At 51.3% G+C, this 26,533-nt stretch overlaps 1 protein-coding gene across 4 annotated transcripts in view; it reads left to right on the top strand.

Annotated features, from left to right (window-relative positions):
• Positions 1-26,533, top strand: part of DLG3 (discs large MAGUK scaffold protein 3) — a 180,045-nt gene continuing 153,512 nt past the window's right edge. For all 4 annotated transcript variants that reach the window (XM_032797359.2, XM_032797365.2, XM_032797373.2 and 1 more), the window contains exons 1-3: positions 1-534; positions 3,597-3,728; positions 23,706-23,854. In XM_032797359.2, coding sequence (XP_032653250.1) covers positions 519-534; positions 3,597-3,728; positions 23,706-23,854 — 297 coding nt within the window. In that variant the 5' untranslated portion in view covers positions 1-518. The remainder of the gene's footprint in view (positions 535-3,596; positions 3,729-23,705; positions 23,855-26,533) is intronic.

Raw genomic sequence — 26,533 nt, forward strand, 5'->3', positions numbered from 1 at the left:
AGAACCAAGCCCTGAAGTGCTGACACAGGCGGCAGGGCTGGGCCAGGCCCGGGTCTAAGGGACTGTGCGGGGCCAGGCCCCCCTTCCCCTGCTGCCAGCAGTGCAGGCCAGCCCTCCTCCATGGCTGGGCCCGCCCCTGAGCCAGCCCAGCCCCTGCACTCCACACAGCCCAGGGCGACAGCAGGGAGCTCACTGCTTCCCTGGCCTGGCAGAGTTGGTGTGGGCCTGGCCCGAGGGGCTCGCCTGGGGCTGCCCCGGGGCACGGTCCCAGCACTGGCCAGGCTGGGCAGTAGCTGGGGGGAAAGGGCCGGTTCCCAGACTGCAGGAGCCTTTGCGGCTGGGGAAGGAGGCTGCCAGTTCCTTGTATCGCTTTCCCAGGGCAGGGGCAGGCTGGGGGGTCCCAGCCACTTGCTCCCTCCAGGGACCAGCCTGGGGGGCTGACATGAGAGCAGGCGCCTGGGGCCACAAGCACTGGAGGAAGCGGCTGCCAAGGGACCGCAGCTCTGCCAAGCGGAGAGATGATCAGTAGGCAAGGTAAGGACTGGAGCCCGAGCCCTGGCCAGGCTGCTGGGGCGAGGGCAGGAGACACCTGGCACTGGGGGCAGCCAGGGAGGCGTAGAGCCTCAAACAGCCCAGCCCAGAGCTGCCTTGGCAGTGCCCCGGTCCCAGAGAGAAGGAGCTTTGACTAGACACCTGGCTTCGGCTTTGAGCCGTCAGGGCCAAGTGCAAGTAAAGCCAGTTTTCCCAGCTCCCCTGGGCTGGGCAGAGCTGGCTCCTTGTCCCCAGGACCGAAGGGGGCCCAGAGACACCTGGGAGTGAGGATGGGCTCTGGCTGCAGAGCAGCTCTGTCCAGTGCCAACCCCACTGGGCTCCCAGAGTGTGGGTGAGTTCAGGGCACTGGCGGGTAGGAAACCAGAGGAGATGCCCTGCCCTGGGATGCTCTGCCCAGAGGTGCCTCTGCAATTCCTCCTGTGCTAGTTGCAGTAGCAACCCCCTCCCCATCCTGCTGGTCCCGCAGTTCCCAGCTCTGCCCAGCACCAGCACTGGCGCAAAAGCACCCTGGCTGTCATGAGCCCCTGCGTGGGGCTAATGCCCAGGTGCCTGCCAGGCCACACCTGACTGGAAAAAGCCCAGCGGCTCCCCTAGGCATGTCTGCCGGGGCACCTCTGCCAGCCAGCTCCAGGAGAAGCTGCAGCCAGCCGTGGCACAGCGTGAGCAAGGTCCAGAGCCCCTGGGCACGGACTGGGCCACGGGTGCAGGCACTGGCAAGGTCCTGCTGGTCTCAGTGTGCTGAGGGCCTGACCTGGAGCTGTGTCTGGGGGTCAGCTGTGTGCTCACCCCCCTGTGCTGGTCCCTCGGGCCTTTAGCCCTTTGATAGCGGGCGGGAGCACCTGGGCTCAGGCTCTCTTCAGTCACTGCTGCATCCACCAGGCCTCATGGGGTTGTCGTGTGACATGGTTCCCTGGAGTCCAGTTTTGTCTGTAGTCGTAGGCCAGGGGACATGGCCCTCCCCTCCTCCTGGTCTAGTGTGGTGAGAGCCCACCCCCCAGCTTCAGGCTGCGTTCACTTCTGATTGTACAGGACCACTTGGGAGTGAGGCCAGGGTGGAACCCAGTTGTTACAGCAGGAGGCTATTCTGGGGCACTTGCAGAGGTTCTGTTTTGTGGGATGAAGATTGGGCAGACCCGCTCCCCAGCACCTGTGGGGTGGGCCTGTGTGGGGTTCAGTGCACTGTATCCGTCACGCCCAGACAGTACCGGACCTTCTCTGTGCAGCCTCGCAGGGGAGGGATGTGTCTCGGGCTCCCCTGGGTTCATGCGCTTTCCACAGCCAAAGCAGCATGAGTTTTAGTTTTCTGGCCATTTAGGGGGCAGCCAGCCTCCTCACACGGGCCCTTGCTGGCTCCGCTGTGTTAGTCTCGGGCCAGGCCACAGAGTGAACAGGCTACAAGACTGACCCTCTGGCCAGGGAAGGGTGAGCTGGGCAGCATGTATGCGAAGCCGGGGCAGCTGCTGCCTGGGCTGAACGGGTTCTGTAGGCAGAGGGGCTTTAGGTTCCAGGGCTGGCAGGAGCCTGGAATCCCTGGCAAACCCAGTGAATCCAGCTGGTGTCCCAGGAGATCCCAGCCTCTCACCCGCTCTGGGGGGAAGGGAGTCTGTATTCAGGCTTATTCATGCTTCACCTGCTTCCTCTTTCCATTCTGGGGCCTGCAATACACCAGTGTGGAAAGGTGACACAGACAAAACCACCTTCCTTTTCCAGCCAAGAGGAGATTGGGGGGGTTTCTGTCTCCCTGCCGGGACCATGTCCCTGCAGAAATCCCCAGGCCCAGAGAATGGGAACAGGGACCCCAGGTGGCCTGAGTCTAGGCTCTGAGGGACACAGATCCCCTTGTTCTGTGCTCTGTCCCCTGCTGTGAGCGCTGGATGCTGCAGGACTAGCAAGGCAGATCAACCCTTTTGCGTGAGTTCCTAGGTCCAGAGATGTGCCCTGACCTCCCTCCTCCCCCACACAGAAGTCCTTTGTTTTTCCTGCTGCCTCCATAACAAAGGGAAACATTTGCTGACAGGGATGGGACCAGCCCAAGGTCTGTGCAAAACCTTCTTGTTTGTGTGAGATCGGTTGCTCTGCTAGGACAAGGGGCTGCTGCTGAGCTATAGGAGCTGGCCATCGGGTTTATAGAGCTGAGCTCATCCAGAGAAACATTCAGCTGTCCAGATGGAAATGGGTCAGGCCCCTGCTGTCCCAGCCCGTGGCTCCCAAGCCCATCTGTGTGCTTCAATCCCAGCCCCGGCCTGGACCCAAGCCAACCTTGCCATTCCAGCCTCTCTCTCTTTTGGTGAAGGCAGCATGTCCATAATGTGAGGTAGCCTAACAGGCAGCTCAGAGCAGACTTGACTCCTGTCTGCCAAAGACCAGCTTGGGGAGCAGGGGGCTGTCCAAACCCAGCCCCGTTGAGAGCCAGCTGTGGCCTGGGGGGAGCCAGTGGGCAACACCCATTGTGCATAACTGCCCTAGCTTGTGGCTGCTCTCCCCTGCCGGGAGAGTGGCCTCACATGGAGACCATGATTCCCAGGATGCAATGCAGGCAGAAACTTCTCCCCTCCCTCCAGTGGTGCTAACAGCCCTGCTCCTATGGAGACTGGGATCCCAGCATGCAGTGCAGCTGGGTGCATCCCCTGGATTGGCCTGTCTGCCTTAGGGCCAGATGCTGAGGGTTGGGGTTGCAGTGTAATTCCAGCATGTTTGGGGGTAGGTGGGTACAGTCTGTCCCGTCTCTTACCTTCAGGATCAGAGGAATCAGACCCACAGAACCACTAGTTCCATAACTTGTGCCTGGCTTCAGCAGTGACCCTTCGTCTTTCACTGCCTGGTAAATCAGCGGTGCAGGGTCTGGCCCACTTTCACTGGTGTGCCTGAGGGGTCCCTGGTGGCAGGGATTGATCTGGTAGGTAGCAGACCCCTTCCTGGTCTGGGTACGGAGAAGTGCCACGGGGCAGTGATGGGTGGTGACGTGTTTGTGTTGTTGTGGGTGACGCAATGTGTTACGTGATGTTCTAATGCTGTCTGAGAGTTCTCCTGTGCTGTCTCTCCAGATGCTCAACGGGCAGTGGCGATTCTGACCAGGTACCAAACCACGCTGAGGGCTCCAGAGGAGCAGCAGTTGAAGGCCTCTATCGGAAAGGTCTCGCACATCTTCCGAAGTGACCTATTTCAGGCCCTGCTGGGTAAGTGCCTTCCACCTAGTGAGCTGACTGCTGGCTTCGCACTGAACAGCCACTCTGTGGCTGACGCACACGCATAACCCTCCCCTCTCAGAGTGAGGAGCAGAGGACCCGGGCTCTGATCTCCTAGTGTCTGCGTCAGGAGCCCAGCTTCTCGGGGGAGTGAGTTCTAAGGAACTTTCTGCAACCTGTGTGTCAAGGCTTTTCTGGGGCCAGGGAAGAGCCCTGGAACCCCACTTTGTCCGTGGGAGTCTGCGACCTGAGCTCAATACCTAGCTCCTAGTGTGGCTGCACAGTGGCACAGAACGATTCCATTCAAAGCATGTGAAAGAGTGCAAAGCTTCAGTGCAGCTGGAGCTGTTAAATGGCTTAACCTGGGAGACCGTAACTGTAATAGTGAAAGGCAAAGTGGGTCATGCATAGGTCCTGTGGACTACGATTCCCAGAATGCTCCTCTCACTGACTGGTCTTAACCTTCTAATTGATGCCTCAGTCTTTCTTTTTCACGCAGATTTGTGGGGCAATGTGGATTTTTTTTCACCCCTGGGATGCCCAGGCCAGTGCACATTAAGGGTCCTTGAAGTTTTATAAAGCACTCCTTGCTTGCAGTGTTCAAACATGATGGTGTTTGTGGCCCGTCAGCTATGGATCGTGTGATGGAGCTTTATGCACCTTCCCCTCCCGTCCCTGCCACACAAAGCCTGCTTGTGTCTGACATTGCTTCTCTCTATTCTTATTACCATCCCTTGGGGAGAAGTACGTTCTTCTCCACTTGCTTCCTGTTGCAGATAATATTTCACAGGTTTGGGAAAGCAGCTCCCAATGCCGCCCTGTCTTTCAGGAACTCCAAACCTGGAGTATTTGCAAGGAATACGATGTGTTGAGGGAAAAGAACTATACCTGAGAAATGGTCGTAATAGGCAGCCGCATCTTGCAGGTCAGAGTCCTGAAAATGCCTTGGATCTCAGCACAGCAACCCCCTGAAATTACATCAGTGCAGTTGGAGTCTTATTAGAAACTAGACAAATACAATGAGAGAAACTCCCACACTATCCTGTTGAATTTTACACACACCAACTTCCTGCTTTCATGCCCCTTTCCTGTTCACTTCCCATGAATTTTCTAGCAAACAAATTAATGGTCAGGACTGTTCCTGGAAGCAGCAAATTTTAAGTGATTACTACAGACTATTCACTAAACGAAATTCTGAGTTCAGGACTGGCAGAATTCCTGGCAGAAACCTGCTTTAAACAGTAACCCTTGAGGTGCACAAACCCTACCATGTGACTTATGTGTCCAATCAACATTAACACCACTCCAATTGTGAATGCTCCAGCAAGCCAGAGACAAAAAGGTATCTGCGGGAATTAGTCTGCTAATAAGCTAAAATAATGAATACATGTGTGAGAACCACCATGGTTTGTGGACATCTAAATGAAATTAACTTGGCCTCTCCCTAAGGTACTTGTATGGCCCCTATCATCCCAGTACCTGAGAGCCTCATGATCTTTAAGGCATGTCCCCGCAAACACCTGGAGAGGCAGGAAAGTGCTAACCTCCTTATGGGACACAGGAGAATGGAGGCACAGAGAAGCTAAGTGATTTGCCTAAGCCTAGGTCATATATGAAGTCTGTGGGAGAGCAGGGAATTGTGTCTTGACATACAACCTAACACTCCAACTGCTGTCTTGCTAAATGAATGACTATGAATAGTTAATGACAGCACATTTGAAGCTGGTGAGGCAGGATGGGTATTTCTAGGATGCTGGCTCCCACCTCCTTTCCTGCTGGATGGATGCTCTGTTGGCATGCTCCGGGCCACGCTGCTGCCTCACTCACTCCCACTTCATGTGGGCACAGCATAGGCAGAAGCTTGTCAGCACTCAGGTGCAATGGCTCATGGGGTGCTGTGTGGCTCCATTTGCTGAGTCATGTGGGCTCAGGCTATAGAGAAGAACAGGTGTTTTGAACAGAGAGAGAACTCAGTGGCCAGTAATGTCTTTCCACCTCCCGTTTCCAGGCCTGAGTAGTACAATTTATTTGGATGGCATCTGTAACCGTATCCCACCAGACTGAAATCCAACCTGCCTGTACATCTGGGGGTCTCAAATTTCAATGGACTGCAACGCCCTTCTGACAACAAAAATTACTACACGACCCCAGGACTGGGGATTGAAGCCTGAGCCCCCCCCAAGCCCCACCGCCAGGAGCATGGGGGCCAAAGCCAGGCAGGGGGCCTATAATCTTAAGCCCTCAGGCTTCGGCCCTGGGCAGTGGGGCTTGGGCTTCAGCATTGGCTTCAATCCCAGGCCCAAGCAAGGCTAATGCCTGCCCTGGTGACCCCATTAAAACAGGGTCATGACCCATAGTTTGAGAACTGCTGCTATAGATGATTCTCCTTCAAAATGGGCTAGGGAAATCACTCCCTACTGCTGTCTTTTCCTTTGATAAACTGATCCTTGTAGAGGGGTTTTCTGACTGGCCAGGATCTCTGCTAAAACTATAGTGGCTTGCTCAATGGGGACACACACTAATTATCTGGGCATTAAAATGAAGAGTTAGCTGTTTGATACCAAATTTATAACCATCTAAAAAGAATGTTCTGTTTTCATAGACTCATAGATTCCAAGGCCAAAATGGACCATTGTGATCATCTAGTCTGACCTCCTGCATAACATGGGTCACAGAACTGTCCCATAATCATTCCTAGAGCAGAGCTTTGAGAAAAACATCCCATCTTGAGGTAAAAATTGTCAGTGATGGAGAATCCACCAGGACCCTTGGTAAATTATTTCAATAGTTAATTACTCTCACTGCTAAAAATTTGCACCTGATTTCCAGTCTGAATTTGTCTAGCTTCACCTTCCAGCCATTGGATCATGTTAGATCTTTCTCTGCTAGATTGAAGAGCCCATTATTAAATATTTGTTTCCATGTAGGTACTTACAGACTGTAATCAAGTCATCCCTTAACCTTCTGTTTGTTAAGCTAAATAGATTGAGATCCTTGAGTATAGACTATACTATAAAGCATGTTTTCTAATTCTTTACTCATCCTTATGGCTCTTTTCTGAACTGTGGCTGATTTATCAACATCGTTTTGAATTGTGGTCACCACACCTGGACACAGTGCTCCAGCAGTGGTCGCACCAATGCCAAATACAGAGGTAACATAACCTCTCTACTTCTACTCAATATCCCCTATTTATGCATCCCAGGATTGCATTATCTTTTGGGCACAGTGTCACATGTTCAGGTGATTATCTATCATGACCCTAACATCTTTTTCAATCACTGCTTCCCAAGGTAGAGTCCCTCATCCTGTAAGTGTGGACCACATCCTTTGTTCCTAGTTGTACACATCTATATTTGCTTATGCTAAACAAACTGTTCCACCTTGTATTTAGCTGTGACACTCTGAGTACACTTCCCAGACCTAAAGAAGAGCTTTGTGTAGCTCGAAAGCTTATCCCTCTCATCAACAGAAGTTGGTCCACACACCTTGTCCCCCTAATATCCTGGAACTAACACGGGTACAACGCTGCATACAACAATATGGTAATTTTATATTATTCTAGTCGGGCAATCAAAATGTCGCATGGTACCAAGTCAAATGCCTTTGAGAAGTCTAAGGACATTAAATCAACACTATTACTTTTACCAGCCAAACTAGTAATCTTATCAAAAAAAAAAAAACCAGCTTAGTTTGACAGGATCTATTTTCCATACATCCATGTTGATTTGCATTAATTACATTACCCTCCCCTTTAATTCTTTATTCAGCGAGTCTCATATCAGCTACTCCATTATCTTGCTAGGATTGATGTCAGGGTGGTAGGCCTATAATTGCCTGGGTCATCTCATCTGGCACCACATTAGTTCTCTTCCAGTCTCCTGGAACTTCCCTAATGCTCCAAGACTTATTGAAAATAACCATTTACCAGTCCAGCAAGCTCCTTAGCCAGCTCTTTTAAAACTCTTGGCTGCGAGTTATCTGGACCTGCTGATTTAAAAATGTCTAACTTTAGTAGCTTCTGTTTAACATCCTCCAGAGATACTAGTGGCATAGAAGGAGTGTTATCACCATATGATGAGATTATATCCTCTGTTTTTCCCTGAACTACAGAAAATAAATATTTGTTGAACACTTCTGCTTTTTCTGGATATTATTGATAATTTTACGATTTCCATCTAGAAGTAGACCAACACCATTGTCAGGATTCTTTTTGTTCATAATACATTTTAAAAACTTCTTCTTAGTGTCCTTACCTATGCTGGCCATAGATTTCTCTTTGTGTCCCTTTTGCTTTCCTTATCAATTTTCTACCATTCCTAACTTCTCATTTATATTAATTGCTATCAACTTCCTCCTTCTTTCATTTGTTACACTTTTGTGTGTGCATATTTTTTATAGCTGCATTCACTTCCCCTCTAAAACAGGTCTTTTTTGAACCAGTATAGTCTTCTGCTTGATTGTGGCTTTTGGGACATCTCGTAAGGTGTCCTTAAATTATTTCCAATTATCTTTCAGATTTTTCTGAACAAATTCTTCCTCACGGCCAATTTGGCTCATAATTATTTTCAGCTTTGTGAAATTGGACCTGTTAATCTCCCAAGTATATATTTTACTTGTCTTAATTTTATTCTCTGTGCACATTATAGATGTGATCAAGTCATGATCACTTGTATCCAAGCTACCATTAATTTTAGTTGTGTGTGGAGCCAGCAGAGGGAATAACAAATATATAATTTGTAGGTTACATAAAAACGAGGCCATTTAAAAATGTTACACCTTGGTAAAGGATTTTTTTAAAAAACAGAAATGATTTAACATCTGGAACCCAGAGGCTGCTCTGCTTTATGCTGTACAGATCAGGATAAATTCTGGGCAGGAACTAGTTATGAGTGTCTCTTAAGATACAAAAATATAAAGACAATACCAGGGAACAATTTACAGCAGAAATAATCTTAAATGAGACACAGGAGCTCCTTATCAGAACTCTTCTCCTTGGATTCCGCCTGCCAGTTGTCTAGAGATTCCAGACCTCAAGGGAAATGTGCAGCAATTCCAAAGTGTCTTCAGAGGTCTCTTAAAGGGATGTCTGATTCCCCAGTCCCTTGGAAAGAGAAGAAATGCCCCAGCTCTGCTGTTCCCCCAGACCTCAGATGTGTCTCAGGCTCTTATGAAATCTTCTGAGTAAACGGTGGTGCAAGTGAGAGCTCAAGAGCATCTGGTTAGCGCTGGCCAGGTAGTGAGAGCCTGGAGGATCCATCTATCCATTCTCAGTACACCCTATCATGGTAATTAATGCCAACCAGTTCTCTTTCAGGCATTTCTGAGGTTCACGTCACCATATGACCTAGGCAGTTCGCATCTGTACCACATAGTCTCGCCTCTTCTGCCCCGCTGACTCCTTGCATTCTGCTCCTTTTTCCCATTTCTGCCGGGTTGCAGGAGCTCTGTCTTCCCTCCCCGAGAGACAGGAGCTATGAATGATCATCCTGGGAACGATGACAGAGCTGTTCCATGGCTTTGGAGAGGAATGCAGAGCCCTCGTCCTCAGCAGAACATGCAGCAGCTGGTCAGGGGGCACCATGGTGTCAGCAGGAGGCATAAAGATAAACTGGCTGGTGGTGTTTTGTTAGAGCAGGAGTGGCGTTCAGCTACATTCCTGTGTCATCTGGCTCAAAATAGGCTAATCTGGGGGAGAGGCTGAGTCCAGCAGGGAGGCCCTGGCCAATTAGCTGAATTTCCATATCAAATACATTTGAAATCCACAATGTCTGTTCACGAGCCAGATTTCCAGGGTCCTCTCTGAGGGTCTAGTTGGTTTGGAATAAACAACATCCAGTGATGTGTCAGTGAGTCCCTTTGAGCAGGAGTGCAGCTCCTACACTCCACAGGACAGACAAACCATGTGACACGCAGGTGTATGTGTGCAGATGCTGCTAACCCAGGGCAGCTTCGCTGGGTACCTTCTCCTCCACTCCATGTATCTGTTTTATCCACCAGCTGTTGTCTCATCACATGCATAGATTATAGGCTCTTTCAATCTGGGACTGTCTTCCTACTATAGGTGTGAAGATCGCCTAGCATAACTGGGTCCTGAGCTCCACCCAGGGCACCAAGGGGCTAGCACAGTAGAAAGAGACTCTGGGGAGGGCTCATGATAACAATAACCTGTGAGAATGGCGCTCAGCCTGGGTGGAATCCCCTTGTTGCGTGTGGCTTTATTGCCCGTGGTGGTGGTGGCAGCCAGTGGAGCTGTGTAGCTCTGGGAGAGATGAGGCAGTTTCAGTCCCAGTCGGTTTGCTGTCTCTCTGCTCGCTTTCCCACTGGGGTGGAGTTTCTCCAGCTTGGAGCCTAACATGTGCGTAAATTCCTGGGGTTGGCGGAGAGCTAACCCAAGGGAGGAGTGGCATTATTCTTTGTTTGGTGAGTACCCAGGCAGCTTGGCAGCCCCACTTGCTGGGCTCTGTGCAGCCTCACAGAAGGGCACCTGCCCTGGCTCAGACAGTGCTGGGCTGAGGAGAAGGTCTGTCACTTGGTGTGCTTTCAGGAATGTGGTGGCTGCTTTCTTTAAGCCCCTATGTGCCCTGGGGGGACCCAAAAGCATGTGTCTGTCTTCAGAACTGGGGCACTCACACTCCTGCAGGACCTGGGTGGCACCTGCCTTCCTCCGCTAGTGCATCCCAGCGAACAGGCCTTCTCTCAGGCAATGTGTGTGTTACTGGGCTAGAGCTAGGACGGGGCTGCTTGCTTTGGGTAGCGACTGGTGGGGGCGGAGTTGTGTCCGGCTCTGCACCGGGAACAGGCTGTGCTTGGCTTAGAGACACTGTGTGAGAGGGTGGTTATTTCCGGACAGAGTGCTGCTGCTGCTGCTGCTGCTCAGGAATGCATGAGCACTGGGCTCAGGCACAAAAGAAATTATCTGGCTATGAGCAGCGAAAACAGGTTTTGCTGCCTCTTGCTTCCTGGCCTTTTTCTTAATGTGTTTGAGGCCTTTGCCTGCTGGTGAGCAGGTTTGTGATTTGTAGTGAAACTGCCCAGGGAACAGTTCAGGTACTCGGGGGGCCGTGGGGACCATAGGAATAGCCAGCTCTCACCAACATGCTTTAGGAGTCTCATGATGATTCAAAAACTGCAGCCTGTATGTGATTTTTGTGTGGGGAGGAAGGGACTTCCCCATAGTACCATGGGGTATAGGGAAGGTGCACTAAACTGCTATCCCAGAGACCATACATCCGAGACCTAGCTCTTCTAGCTGCTGTTCGTACGGCTGTGACATTTGCAATCCTTAGTGTGAGGCAGGGTTTCAGTCCGCTGGGGATAACTATTATTCACCAGTTTTACAAAGAAGACCGTTGTACTTGCCCATTAGGCAGAACAAGGAACAGAAATCAGGTTTCTAACATACCAGATGCCACCTTGCTATATGGCCTTTCAGAGGGATCATGCTAAATTTACGCTACAAGAGTGGCTCTGTGTCACACTCTAGACTGTTGCGGTTTATGACTCTTAGTGTTTGTAGACTAAGGGTACCTCTGCACTGCAGTTATACACCCGTGACTAGCCTGTGCCAGCTGACTCGGGCTTGGGGGGCTCAGGGTCACAGGGCTGTTTAATTGTGGTGTAGCTGTTCAGACTCGGGTTCAACCCAAGCACTGAGATCCTCCCAGATGGCAGGGTCCTAGAGCCCAGGTTCCAACCTGAGCCCAAACATCTACACTGCAGTTAAACAGCCCCTTAGGCTGAACCTCACGAGCCCAGGTCAGCCGCTGGTATCTAATTGCAGTGTAGAACCTTAGAAATCTGCTTTAGCTTACAACCAAAGATCCCAGGTTCAGTCCCTGCAGACAACCCAAAGAGAGGCTTGGTCACATCTGGCTGCGATGTTTGTAACCTTAGCCAAGAAGAACCAAGAATGCTAGTGCTCAGTGTCTCGGTGCTGTCTCACAAATACTTGTGTAACCACTGGTGTGTACACGCTGGCCCCGTTTGGACTGACTTGCACAGAGGAGAGCAGTTTCTTAGGCCCGGTCTACACTAGGAGCTTGGGTTGGTATAAGGATGTCGCTCAGGGGTGTGTAAAATCCACTCCCCGAGCACCACAGTTAAACTGGCCTAACCGCCAGTGCCAACGGCGCTAGGTCGACAGAAGAATTCTCCTGTCAACCTGGCTGCCTACACCAAGGAGAGAATCCCTCCTGTCTGTCTGGGCAGTGTCTTCACTGAAGTGCGGGCAGAGCTATTGGGGAAGCAGGACAGGTCTGTGCTCTCCATCTGAAGGGTGTGGATGCAAACGACTACATCTCTGAACCAAAGTTAGCATAAGGGCCCTGAGCCCTTGTGGGAGTATTTTGGTCTGAACGACATTGTATGTAGACGTAAAAGTAGATCTGCTAATTGTTCTGTTGTTGCCTTTTTATTAGCTGTGTGTGTCTGAGGGGTAGCTGTCCCTCTAGGAACCGGAACCGGGTATGGCAGGTGGGTATGTTAGAGACTCAGGGGGGCCTGTGTGTCTGAGCTCCAGAAGGGTAAGAACTGGATTGAATAACCTGGTCTCTCCAAACAGCTGCTTCATTCCCAAAGGTGCAGCATTAGTGCTCCTGGGGGACTGGCTGCCTCAGAGCATTTCTAATGGGCTGGGCTGGGGTATCTTCCACCTGTTAATCACAGCTTGGAATTTTGTCAGGCTCAGCAGAGATTAAAAGTCGTTCCCGGCCAACGGCTGGTGGATGGACCCGAGAGGGAATTCGTTTGGTCCCTGTTCCAGTTCCCATGTCACACGCTGGCTCCTAGTGCATTGGGCAGGGAGGGTCTCTGCTGTGTGTTTGTGCAGCGTCTAGCACAGCAGAGCCCTGATATCAGCTGAGGCCTCTGGCAGGGGATCACGGTGCCTTACTCCCATCCATCTGGCAGAGCAGCAGCCCCGCGCTTGTTCCACGGACAGGGGAGTGCAGAAATGAGAAGACAGCCCCAAAAGCCCAATCTTGTCTACAAAAAGTGTCCTGCTGTTTGGTCCCATCTCATGCAGTTTGAATGTTTGGGGCTGGTGATCCTGAGGCTGCTCAGCCTCCTTCCAGTGGCTGCATGGGCAGCCTGATTCCATGGATCTCTTGGGAATCGTCCTCTCTCACGTTCACAGCAGAGGTGGCACAGGAAGCAGCCTCTGACAGCTCCTTCACGGGCTGGTTATTGAGATGCAGCCTGCAAGGCCCGTGGGACACATGCGGTCACGTTCGTGGAGCAGTTAGTGCTGGAGGATTTGCTGGGCTCCCTGGAAGCCTGATCTCTTCATTACGGCAGGCCCTACCCTATCTGCAGATTCCTCTCCCACACCTGGTGCACTGACCCAGCCTCCTGCTGTGTGCCCTCTGCTCCCCTTGTATGTCCTGTGTGCTGCACGTGATCCCTATGAAATCATCTCAAACCAGCCAGAGCTGCCATGTGCTGCCCTTTTCTTCCTCTCCAGCAAGAGCACTGCTGTGGATTCGCTGGTGTCCTGTCTCCTTGGAAACCGACACCAATTCCTGCTGCTGCTGTAAGCACTGACTAATGGGAGGATGAGTCTCTCCCTGGATAACCTGACCTCTGCTGGGTTGTGGGTGGGTGTGCTGGATACAGTGACTTCTCCGCAATGGGCACAGTTCAAAGAGTACGCCAGAGGACACACCCTCAGAGCGTGGTGTTCGTGGAACAGAAGCCTCTGTGTGTGTGTCTCAGTATCTAAGCCTCTGCAGGATTCTTGCTTGAAAGCCGACTTATATCTGACCAGGGGGTTTTCAGTGATCCGTATGGAGTACTGGGTGGCCTGCTTGCAGTCCTTTGCTGCAAGGCACTGGTCACAGATACAAACCTGCCTTGGAGGGGCGCTACCCTGTGGTGTTGCAGGGCAAGAGGTGGGGGGTGGGGTGGGGTGGTAGTCCTGAGCTCCCCCTTCCTTCCTCTAGCTGCTTCCATTGTCACTCAGCTCCCGTTCCCCCCTGCCCCTCCCTTCTCCTGACTTTTCTTTCTCACATGAGCACATCCAAAGTACGTCTACACCACAGATCCAGGTGTATTCGAAGTTTGGGTGGGATCATAGATGTATCAGGCTGGAAGGGACCTGGAGAAGTCATCTACTCCAATCCCTGCGCTGAGGCTGGACCAAGTAAAGCTAGACTAGCCCTGACAGGGGTTTGTCCAACCTGGCCTTAAAAACCTCCAGTGATGGGGATTCCACTACCTCCCTTGGAAGCCTAGTCCAGAGCTTAACTAGCCTGAGAGTTAGAAAGGTTTTTCCTAACATCTAACCTAAATCTCCCTTGCTGCGGATTAAGCCCATTACTCCTTGTGCTGCCTTCAGTGGATGTGGAGAACAATTGATCACTGTCCTCTTTTTAACAGCCCTGAACATATTGGAAGAGATCAAGTCCCTCTCCTCCTCCTCCCGTCGTCTTTTCTCAAGACTAAACATGCCCAGTTTTGTTAACCTTTCCTCACAGATCAGGTTTTCTAAACCTTTGGTCATTTTTGTTGCTTTACTCTGGACACTCTCCATTTTATCCACATCTTTCCTAAAGTGAGACGCCCAGAGTTGGACACAGTTCTCCAGCTGATGCCTCACCAGTGCCGAGTAGAGTGGGACAATTACTTCCCAGGTCTTACATACCAAACTCCTGTTAATACACTCCAGAGTCATAATCAGCCTTTTTCATCGCTGCATCACACTGTTGACTCATTCTGTTTGTGATCCACTATAATCACTAGATCCTTTTCTGCAGTACTACCACATAGCAGATTATTCCCCATTTTGTATTTGCACATTTGATTTTTCCTTCCTAAGTGAAGTATTTTGGACTTGTCTTTATTGAATTTATAGACTCATAGACTTTAAGGTCAGAAGGGACCAATATGATCATCTAGTCTGACCTCCTGCACAAAGCAGGCCCAGAATCCTACCCATCCACTTCTATAACAAACCCCTAACCTATGTCTGAGTTATTGAAGTCCTCAAATTGTGGTTTGAAAACCTCAAGCTGCAGAGAATCCACCACCAATGACCCATGCCCCACGCTGCAGAGGAAGGCGAAAAACCTCCAGGGCCCCTGCCAATCTGCCCCGGAGGAAAATTCCTTCTCGACTCCAAATATGGGGATCAGCTAAACCCTGAGCATGTGGGCAAGACTCACCAGCCAGCACCCAGGAAAGAATTCTTTGCAGTAACTCAGATCCCATCCCATCACAGACCACTGGGCATACTTACCTGCTGATAATCAAAGATCAGTTGCCAAAATTAAGCTATCCCTTCATACCATCTCTTCCATAAACTTATCAAGCTTAGTCTTAAAGCCAGAGATGTCTTTTGCCCCCACTACTCCCCTTGGAAGGCTGTTTCATCTTGTTGAATTCAGACCAATTCTCCAATTGGGTAAATTCATTTTGAATTCTAATCATAACATCAGAACAGCCATACTGGGTCAGACCAAGGGTCCAACTAGCCTAGCATCCTGTCTTCCGACAGTGGCCAATGCCAGGCACCTCAGAGGGAATGAACAGAACAGGGAATCATCAAGTGACCCATTCCCTGTCACTCATTCCCAGCTTCTGGCAAACAGAGGCTAGGGACACCATCCCTGCCCACCCTGGCTAATAGCCATTGAAGGACCTATCCTCCATACATTTATCTAGTTCTTCTTTGAAGAATTTTGTCTTCCAAAGTGCTTGCAACCCCTCCCATCTTGTTGTCATCTGCAGATTTTAGAAGCAACTTCTCCTCTCCATTTTCCAAGTCATTAATGAAAATATTGAATAGTACCAGACCCAAGACTGATGCCTGCAGGACCCCACTAGATACACCCTCCCAGTTTGACAGCGAACCATTGATCACTACTCTGAGCACAGTCTTTCAACCAGTTGTGCATCTCCCTTGCAGTAGTTTCATCTAGACCGCATTTCCCCAGTTTGCTTATGAGAATGTCATGCAGGACTGTGTCAAAAACCTTACTAAAATCAAGATAGTATACTGCTTCCCCCATCCACGAGGCCAGTAACCCTGTCAAAGAAGGAAATCAAGTTGTTTTGGCATGCCTTGTTCTTGACAAATCCATGCTGGCTGTTCCTTATAACCTTATTATCTAGATGCTTACAGGTTGATTGTCTAATAATTGTCCCAGGATCTTTCCAGGTATCAAGTTAGGCTGATTGGTCTTTAATTCCCTGGATTCTCTTTGTTCCCCTTATATTTGTCATTCTCCAGTCATCTGGTACCTTCTCTGTCCTTCATGAGTTCTTGAAGATAATTGCTAACGGTTCTCATATTGCTTCTGCTAGTTCCTTAAGTACCCAAGGATGAATTTCATCAGGTCCCACTCACTTGCTAACGGTTCTCATATTGGCCTTACTAGTCTTCAATCTTCCCTTTGCATTGGGACGGTTTGCAGTTGTGCCTTTCATATTGTCTCCTTGAAAAACTGCCAGTTCTCCTGAACTACTTTTCCCCTTAAGTTTTCTTCTCATGGGACCTCACCTACTAGTTCTTGGAGTCTGTTAACAGACTAGCTGAGCCAGCTTTATTGTAGCTACCAGGGGTAATAGCAGCAGTGAAGGTGTGCCAGCATGGACCCCAACATACATTCACAGAGTCCTGGGTGGCTAGCATGCACCAAAGCCTGCACTGCCACATGCTCACTACCACTGCAGCTTGTGCCAGCAAGACTAAAGCTCGTGCAGGTGTATCTACCTGCGGTGACAACTCCGCAGACTGACCGTGAGGGCGAGGAAGAGTGGGCTGGGCGGTGAAAGCGAGTGAAGGGCAGAGAGCGGTGGAGTGGAGGTGATAGCAACTAGGGGTATGGAATGAACGAGGGTGGGTCAATCTGTGGTGGTGAAGGAGAGGTGGTGTGTGACTGTCAGGTGGGAGTAGGGCGCAGTAAGGGGGCAAGGCTTGGCTCATAGGTTTCCAACTCAAGTCATTTGTGCTACAGCCAGGGAAGAAGCTGAAGGGAGCTTCGGTCTTAGGACATCAGGCACCAGAGAAGGGCCAGCCTGGGGGAGTTGCCTGATGTGGGGCCGAGAGGAAACCACATCCTCCATTAGAATGTGCCCTGGCCATTTCACTCCCCGAAAAGAGGCCTGTGGCTGAAAGGAGCTGTTGTCATCTGTGGAGGCTGGAAAATCTAAGCAGGGGAAGCAGAGACAGAGCTGCTGCTGGCACTCCCTGCCCAAATCCACCCGAGGCAGCACCCCAACGAGCAGGCAGCCACATAATGGACAAAGCCTCCCCCTTTCTTCCTCCAGGGTTGGAGTCCTGTTGGAAACACCCGTGAGCTGTCATGGCAGCAAACTGGCTGGGGTGGCGAGGCAACCAAAAGTCCTGTGCTGAGAGCAGGAGCTGATCCAGCTCCCTGCGGCTCCTCCGGGGGAGACTGCCGCCCAGCCAATTAACTCCCTTCTGACCCCTACCTCATCCCCTTCCAATACATGCAGCAAACCTCCTGCCACGGCATCCCTGCAGTACCCCAAGGAGAGTGGGGGCATGGGCCTGCCATGCTGAAAGGGATCTTTGTATTGCCCCCAAATGTTCACATGTCCTGGGGAGAGGATAGTGCACCCCAGCCTGGGGCTGTGGCATCAGTGTCCATTTCCCTAGGGATGAGAGCATCTGTTCTACAGTGGCACTTTCTTCTCAGGCTGTTGGCCGTATGCTGCTGATCCAGGGATTCCAAAGCCCTTCACAGGCTCATGAAACAATGCTTCTCCTACCACAGCCACCTCTGGGATGGAACACGCCAGAGAGTAACAGTTTCCCAAAATGGACTGATATGATCATGAATGTAGCATTGGTGCTGCAGGCAAGAATCCCCAGTTATTTCAAAGTGCTGCACCTGTGTAATCTGAGGGGATGGGAAAGATGTCTATTCTGAGCAAGTCTCTAATCATGTAATTAAACTGGATGCTTTCTGGGGCATGGATCGTCTTTCTCTATATGTTTGTACAGCATCTGGCATGCCGAGTGCTCAGCCTCTTGGCCTCTGGACACTGCTGCAGTAAAGCTGTTTAATAATATTCACATGGCCAAATTCTGATCTCTGTTACCCCATGTAAATCCCTAGTGACTCTTAGTAACTTCAGTGGAGTTACTTTGGATTTACACCAACGTCACAGTAGAGAATTTGGCCCTTAAAGTTGAACATGCAACCTTAACCATGGTATTTCCTGTCTTGTGCAGCTATGAGATTCTCTTACTGTTGTTTTTGTGTAATAATTCTGTGTAACCAAATGTATGCGAGAAACAAACGTGCATTTCCTGATGCCCATGAGAAATTAGTGAATTTAACCACGAAGCTGTGCACATCCCCTAACCGAGACACTTGTGATGCTGCTGTAACCTGCCTTCTTCTCTGTCCTGCCCTTCTCTACTATTTCTTACTTCCATCTACTGCATCCTGTCTGAAATGAGTCCCTGATCCTGCAAATGGCCTCCATGGATTCAGGGGTTCTCTTGCACAGATCCACTGCTTTGGGGCAGGAACCTTTGTATTTGCTCTGGGAAGTGCCTCATGTACTTGTGAGTGCTGAAAAATCATCACCCCAGGCTCCATTCCACTGGTTTGCCATGAGAGCTCAGTTGTACTTACCTAAATCCAGAGACTGGATTGTTTGGTGACACGCTGGGGAGAAGGGTTTTTATTTTTAATCCTATTTTCATAAAGTTTAGCGCATTCCAGTCAGTTGCTGAGAATAATTGAACAGAGAGGAGCCAATACTTCTTTGTTACATAATGATTATTTTTATAACAGAGGAGTAGATGTTTTCTCACTAAAACAAAGTCCTGTTTGTGTTGCTTAGTAGTGACTGGTTACTATGATCTCATGTCTGAGCTAACTGGGCTCCTTGGGTGGTTGCTTTCTGGCCCTTTTAGGATATGTGGCATATACTGGTGGTGCTGCTGGGATCCAGGAAGGATGAGTCCCAGGTTCCCCTTTATACCCGGTATTGTTAGCTGCCCCACTTTCTCTTCTGGATGCTTACAGCCAGATTCTGTTCTGCACTTTTCAGGAGATAACGCACATATGCCATGGCCCAGGAAGGGGCCGTGGAGTCCAGGGAGGGAAGGTGGCTTTAAGAACATAAAAACAGCCATACTGGGTCAGACCAAAGGTCCATCTAGCCCAGTATCCTGTCTTCTGACAGTGGCCAATGCCAGGTGCCCCAGAGGGAATGAACAGAACAGGGAATCATCAAGTGATCCATTCTCAGTCACTCATTCCCAGCTTCTGGGAAACACCATTCCTGCCTATCCTGGCTAATCACCATTGATGGACCTGCCCTTCATGAAATTTATCTAATTCTTTTTTGAACGCTGTTATTGGCTTGGCCTTCACAACAACCTCTGGGAAGGAGTTCCACAGGTTGACTGCACTGTGTGAAAGGCCAGAGCTCATGACCCAGTTGACCCAGGCGGAGGAGGCCACCGAGTAAAGAGCCTGGCCTGATGTTCGGGGTCGGGGACGGGTGGCAGGCGAGCTCCCTCCCACCTGCGCTTCAACTCATCTGGTGGAGTGCATGTCCACTGCTCTATCTTAACGTCTACCTTTCCGCCACACATCCTTCTCAGCCAGAGAAGTGGCTAGGGTTGGAGGGCAGGGTGTCTGAGCAACTGCAGAGGTGGACGGGACTACTCCGGTGCCTCTGTCTGCCGGGGAGAGCACTGGTGCTTAACCAGCTAGTCCTGTCCATTCTCTGGCACCAGCTCAACATCCTGGTCCCGGCCCCGGGTTTCCTGGCTGATATCCGGAAGCTAGTTTGGGAGTTCTTTGACCAGGACTGCATTGGGTCTCCGCAGCAGTTTTACATCTTCCCCTGGAGGGGAGAGGACAGGGTCTGAAGTGCTTACGCACTCAGATCCATGTCTTCTGCCTCCAGGCCCTGCAGAGACTCGTTTATTATGCAGGTAGCTCACTGTGGAGTGTGCTGGTGCATGCCTTCCTCCACCGTCTCAGAGGGCTCTGATACGACTGGCAGCTCTTTTATCTCCATCCAAGAGGTCTTCCGCGAGACCTCTCTGGGCTGACCTCTTCCGGACCTGGACTCTGGTCTCGGCGACCAGGTCCGTGGCAGCCACTGATGGGGTAGATCTCCTGCACAATCTTCAGTTTCGTGTGCACGTGGCAGAGTCCCCCTTAGTGTGCCAGAGGTTGGTCCTGGCAAAAGCCACCAGGATCGGGGACCTTCTGGACTGTGACTGGGAGCACTGGGTGGATCCCAGGTGCTAGGTTGGCGCATGGGGTTCTCCACCCTTGGACCCCACGGCACGTACTTCAGAAGATGGAGGCTGCCTTACTGCCTGTTTCTTGGGTCAACCTCCAGTGGGTCTTGCGAGAGGGTGCTCCCTGCCCATCCCTCACCCCAGGCCCTCTGGATCTTTCCATTGGGCCCCTGCAGAATTTTAAAATAGTGTGCGCAGAATTTTCAATTTTTTGACGCAAAATTCCCCCAGGAGTATCTCCTTAAAACCCACTGTTGCTGTCCATTGCTGACTCCCTGGCCTCAGCCGTTCTTGTCTCCTGTCTGTCCAGCAGCTGTTGGGACGGAAAGGCGCTTTCCTAAGCTGTGCATGGGTTTGCCTCCTGGGTGCACCAAAGGGCTGTAGAAATAATGGAAGAGAGTGAAATACGGCTTGCGGCTTGATGTTGGGTCACATAAGCACTGTAGATGCTTCACCTGCTAGATTGCATGGCCCCTGGTGGGTACGAGAGCCCTGTCAATGCCTCCTACTGCCACACCCCCATAGGTCCCCAGAACACCTCGCTGTGCACCCACCCCCAGCTGCTCTGGAAACCTGCCTACTGGTAACCGAGATCGCAGAGGGCCTTGTGGCTATTCTCCTCCCACCATGCTGGGAGTGCCCAGTGCTGCGAACTTGGAAAGAGCCGCTCCCAAGCGCATTCTCGTCCCTGCAGCCAGAGCCGCTCCCGAGTGCGTTCCCGTCCCTGCGGCCTGAGGCCAGAGCCGCTTCCAAGCGCGTTCCCATCCCTCCGGCCAGAGCCGCTCCTGAGCGCGTTCCCGTTCCCGTGGCCTGCGGCTAGAGCCGCTCCCGAGCACCTTCCCGTTCCCACGGCCAGAGCCAATCCCGAGTGCATTCCCATCCCTGTCCCCTGCGGCCAGAGCTGCTCCCGAGCGGTTTCCCATCCCCACAGCCTACGGCCAGAGCTGCTCCTGAGCGTGTTCCCGTTCCCGTCCCTGTCCCCGCGGCCAGAGCCGCTCCTGAGCGCGTTCCCGTCCCTGAGGCCAGAGCCGCTCCTGAGCGCGTTCCCGTCCCTGCGGCCAGAGCCGCTCCCGAGCGCGTTCCCGTTCCCGTGGCCTGCGGCTAGAGCCGCTCCCGAGCACGTTCCCGTTCCCACGGCCAGAGCTGATCCCAAGTGCATTCCTATCCCCGTCCCCTGCGACCAGAGCTGCTCCCGAGCGGTTTCCCATCCCCGCAGCCCACAGCCAGAGCCGCTCCCGAGCGTGTTCCCGTTCCCGTCCCTGTCCCCGTGGCCAGAGCCGCTCCCGAGCGTGTTCCCGTCCCCGCGGCCTGTGGCCAGAACCGCTCCCGAGCATGTTCCCATCCCCGCGGCCTGCGGCCAGAGCCGCTCCCGAGCGTGTTCCCATGCCTGCGGCCAGAGCTGCTCTTGAGCACGTTCCCATCCCTGTGGCCAGAGCTGCTCCCGAGCGTTTTCCCATCCCCTCAGCCTGCGGCCAGAGCCGCTCCCGTCCCTGTGGCCAGAGCCGCTCCCGAGCTTGTTCCCATCCCCGCGGCCTGCGGCCAGAGCCGCTCCCGAGCACATTCCCATCCCCGCGGCCTGCAGCTAGAGCCGCTCCTGAGCATGTTGCTCCCCGCAGGTGGTGCAGGTGCCTGAGCCGGGAGCAGTGCCTCCCCCACTTGCAGGTGAAGCAGCTTCCTGAGGTGTCTACCTGTGAGCGACTGTTGGAACAGGTGTATGTGGCTATAATGGAGGGAATTCCCTGTCCAGACTGACTAGCCTGGCCTCTCACCTGAACGGCTCTGCTCTCCCACAGCCAGTGGCTGGGGTAGCTGCAGCAGGTGGAGGAGCAGTAGCCCTGGGCTGCCTGGCCAGGGATGGGCACACACTGCCTCATTCCGAAAGGGGCTCAGTGCAGGTGTGATCTGCTCCTGTCCCACCAAGTAGGCTGTCCCTGTGCAGGTGGCTTGGTGCCCTCTTCCTCCGCTGGAACCTAGCCTAGGCCCAAACACCTTCCCGACAGGGTGAATTTCGCCCCTGGCTGTCTTGGTTTCTTTTGGCTGAGAGTCAGCATCTTGCTCTGGGGACCGCACTGTAGAGGAGAGGGGTTGAATGCAGATATCGTCTCAGTAAAAAGCAAAGCAGCATTAAACTAGAACTGGGGGGAATTCTGTGCCTCTGGCAACTGCCCTCTCTGCTGTCCAGCATGTGGTTCTGGCTTTCCTTCCTCCAGGCAGAGCCGGTGAGGCCCTGCCATGCCCAGCCTCTGTCGCCCCGGAAGGGAGTGGGTAGCTCTGGGAGTAGAAGGTGTGGCCCCTTATAATAATTACGGATGGATTAAGCAGCCTCCTGGGAAAACTGTCGTAGGGACCATCGCTGCACCACCTCCAGCAGGGGAGAAGGCCTGGATCAGAGGTGACCTAACACTGAACCTCCCGTGACATCTTTTATTGCTTGATGCTGGAGAGACAGTTGGGACGAACCCAGCGATGGAAACATCCCTGTTTATTACGCTTGGATTTGTAACATGGTTTATTTTTAGCAGTTGATTCAGATCTCCTGGAACCCAGGAGCTGGATGTCTGCACTGTGCCTGCTGTGTGTTGACAGGCAATTGTTAATGCACTTACGCTCCTTCCACTTCTGGGGCAGCCAGCGTTTGGTATCAAAATAAGGGTTAAATGGCACGAGGCCCTCTGGACACCTGCAGCAGAATTCCCTGGGCGAGGAGGGAGCTGGCAGTAATCCAGGAGCAGCTGCTGGCTGGCTAACTCGGATGGAACGGATTTGCTGCTCATTGCTGGTGCTTTCCCACGCCCCTTGGCCTGCACCATTAGCCACCTCAGCAGCTAGCCAGTGCAGACTCCGGCCTGAGAGGGGCTAGGGAAGGGAAGTAGCCAGCGCAGCAGCTAGCCAGTGCAGACTCTGGCTCGAGAGGGGCTAGGGAAGGGAAGTAGCCAGCACAGCAGCTAGCCAGTGCAGACTCCGGCCCGAGAGGGACTCGGGAAGGGAAGTAGAACCCTGCAGGCACCAGGTGCGAGCAGGACCAACAGGCTGGAGTAGCCTGGTCACTGGCTGTGGAAGGAAGGCCATACAGCAGGCAGCGCATGTGCCTCTCATTGGCTGGGGGCTCCGTAGCAGCAGCAGGAGGATGCCGGGCAGCAGCCAGCAAGCAGGACGTGGGGGTGGTGGGAGGATGGGGTTGATTGGGGCCCCAATGGGACACGGTGATACACTGACACAGCTCTACTGAAGTGCCCCTCGGGGCTGAATTCAGAATGACTGGTGCTGTTTGCATTGGAACTGGGGTATTCGCACCTTCTGATTTCCTGCCAGTCCCAGGAAATGAATCATCTGTTACTTACTAGAGATGCTTAAGTGTTTGTAGGGACCCCCTGGGGGCTAGCACCTGAAGAGCCTAGTGCGGGGTGTGGGCGGGGGAACCATGTCCAGCATGTGCCGCTGAGCTCATAGTACACAGATGTCTGGTAGCCTGCGGAAGCACTGAATTCACGGCAACAGCCTGCAGTAGAGTGAGTGTGTATAGCATAGGATGGCTGTCCTGTGGGAGGCAGAGGAATCTCGTACCAGTTATCAAGGCAGATGTTTATCTACACCAGGTCTCACAGCCATTAAACATGAAGGGAATGCAGAGAGAGTGGAGGGCTGTCTGTGGCTCACTGGGCAGGGCCCTCTCAATTGTTCAGTTTGGATTCCCCACTTCTATGGATGTTTCTTATACTGTTTTGCAGATATTCAGGAGTTCTATAAGCTGAGCTTACTTTCTGCACACCTGCAGCATCAGATCCCAGATCCAGCCCCCCATATATCTGAGAATCAGCATGATGCCAGAGAGCTGGGCTCGCCTGATAGCCTTGGAGATCCCCAATGTACTCTGGAGGTAAGAAGGATGACTCCCACTTTCTGTGCCAAGCTGCATGAAAACCCAGATCCTCCCCACTTTGTTCTACGTCAGTTACATAGATACAAGTCAAGTGAGGGGAAATCTGTAACTGTGCAGCAAATGGGTTTGTTCCCCCTATACAGGCAGATAATCTATTATCAACACAGGCATGGGGTAGCCGATGCTGACACTTTTATTCTGTTCAAGACATATTCTTAAACCATCCTCACTGCAGTATCTGAGCACCTTCCAGTAATGCATCAAGCGATGTGAGTAGCATCTGTTGTGTGTGGCTTGTCCTGTCTCCCATCCGCTCCTCACCTTGCACTTGACATGGAAGGTTTGGGAAAGTGGGAGTTCATTTCATAGTCTGGGGTCAGGCCATGAGGAAGTTCTGTCTGCACAGACGACGTTTATCCCGACAATAGAAAGTTCCATTGTGCCAGGGGCGTGCAGCTGTGGGCCAGATGCCTCAGCCAGGTGTATCAGGCACTCTTTTAGATATGCTTCTGGGCGCTGGCCAGTCAGCGCATTGAAGAGGACGACCAGGACCTTTGACCAAAACTCTGTATTTGTTGAAAAGTGAGTACAGGGAGCAGAGGACAGGTGTGATGTGCTCAGGATAGCCCATGTCCCTGAGGAGTCATGCTGTGCCATTCTGTACTAGTCTGACTCTCCAGGGTTGAGGGCCTCGTGCCCAAGAATATTGCATTGCTGTAATCCAGACTTGAGGTGACTAAGATGTGTCTAACAGAGGCCAGGTGGTTGTTCATCAGGATGGAATGGAACCTCCTAGCCAGCTGGAGATGGCAGAAAGCATTACTTGCAGATGCGGCTATGCGAGCCTATGGGGGTAGTGGTGTGGTCAGATGGGGTGAATGACAGATAAAGCTGTGTATCACCTTTATATGCTGGCAGCTGAGTCCAGTTCACCTGCTGTCTCCATGTAGGTGTTGACTAGGATCAGAGAGAACTTACCTTGTTGAGACTCCAGGGTCTAGCTGTCAGCAGTAGATCTCTTTCCTAGCATAGATGGAAGGATAGTTTCAAGGGCCATTACTGGATTGTAATTCACACTACTGTCTTGGCAAGAACAAGTGCTCAGGGCAGAAAGAGCAAAGATGGGAGGCTTTTCTGGTCCTTGGGTTATGGGTGCTTGACTTCCTCCCCACCTCAGCAAACCAGTCACATGCAGGGATACTGAACCGATAGCTTCAACACCAAGTGCCAATATAACCTAGTTCCCAAGCTAGCCTTTTGTCTGTCAGTTTGTCTTGCCTCACAGGCAATATCTAAATACAAGTACAAAAGTGAAAATCATTTGCCACAAACCTAACCCTTGCACTCACGACCCATGGGTATTTACTCCACTGTTGTCTAAAAATGTGGACAGAACAGATGTGCTAAAGAGCTGCCTAACTTTAGCTTCAGAAGGCTGCAAATGGGAAATAAATACCTAGATTCATAGAGTTTAAGCCTAGATGGGACCATTAAACCTGCTCGTCTGACCTCCTGTATATCGCAGGCTGTTAAATTTCACCCACTAACCCCTGTGTTGAGCCCAGTAACTTGCTGGTTAAAGCATAACATCCCAAAAGGTATCCAGTATTTACCTGAAGACGTCTGAGGCATCACTTCCCTTAACAGTTTGTTCATATGGTTAATCACCATCAGGGTTAAAAATTTGTCCTGTATTTCTAATTTGAACTTGTCTGGCGTCAGCTTCCCAACATTGGTTCTTGTTCTCTCTTTCTCCACTAGATTAGAGAGACCCTTAGCACCCCATATTTGCTCCCATCTTGCAAAGAGAGCTCACCTTAATTTTGTAGTATTCTAGTAGTGGTCTCACCAGTACCACGTACAGAAGGAAAATCTCCTCCCCCTGTTCCAGATTCAAACTGTGGAGCCCAGGCCTCTGAGCAAGAGAACCTGACCACCCATCCATTCACCTCCAAGAGTTCATCACTGTGAATAATGCTTCTCAGCCTGCCACTGCCTAAATATGGGACACAATGCGTGACAGACACAAAATTAGGGACACAAAAAATTTAATCATACTGGAAACATAAAATGCTGCAGGAATCCTCCCTTTAATTAAATAACTCTTTTTATGACTTTAATGATTTAAGGATTAAAATCTTTCAGCTTAATGATTCTGCATTTCAGATTTACATAATTTTCAATTATGCCAGTGAGGGAACTCCAGATCAGTACGGAGTATAGAGAACTTTGGAGATGAAAGAAGTGATGTCCCTTTAAATGAAGTTCACTTGAAAGGTAGAAAAGGATAGACAGCAATGCAAAGAAAGCTGTAGTGGACACAGGAATGTTTTGACTCTCTGTGGGGTATTTTCTAGAGTAGCGGTTCCCAACCTTTTCAGATTGGCAACCCCTTATTTTAAGTCAAAAATTTCTGTAGCCCCTCCATTTTCTCTGTAAGTAAGGGTAGAACATGTGTCAGTGTTAAGCCTAAATCATTTATTTGTGTATGTGTTTCAAGTAACTGACAATCTTGAAACATAAGGGTGTGAGAAATTTTCCCTGCATTACTTTGTAAAAAAGTCAATACCTCACACACACACACACACACACACACACACACACACACACACCTCCCTTTAGTGACATCTGTTAGTGTCGGGACTAAAACAGTGAATCACGGATTTTTTGGTTTGA

The sequence above is a fragment of the Chelonoidis abingdonii genome, chromosome 8 (genome assembly GCF_003597395.2).
Source record: "Chelonoidis abingdonii isolate Lonesome George chromosome 8, CheloAbing_2.0, whole genome shotgun sequence".
Taxonomy (NCBI): domain Eukaryota; kingdom Metazoa; phylum Chordata; order Testudines; family Testudinidae; genus Chelonoidis; species Chelonoidis abingdonii.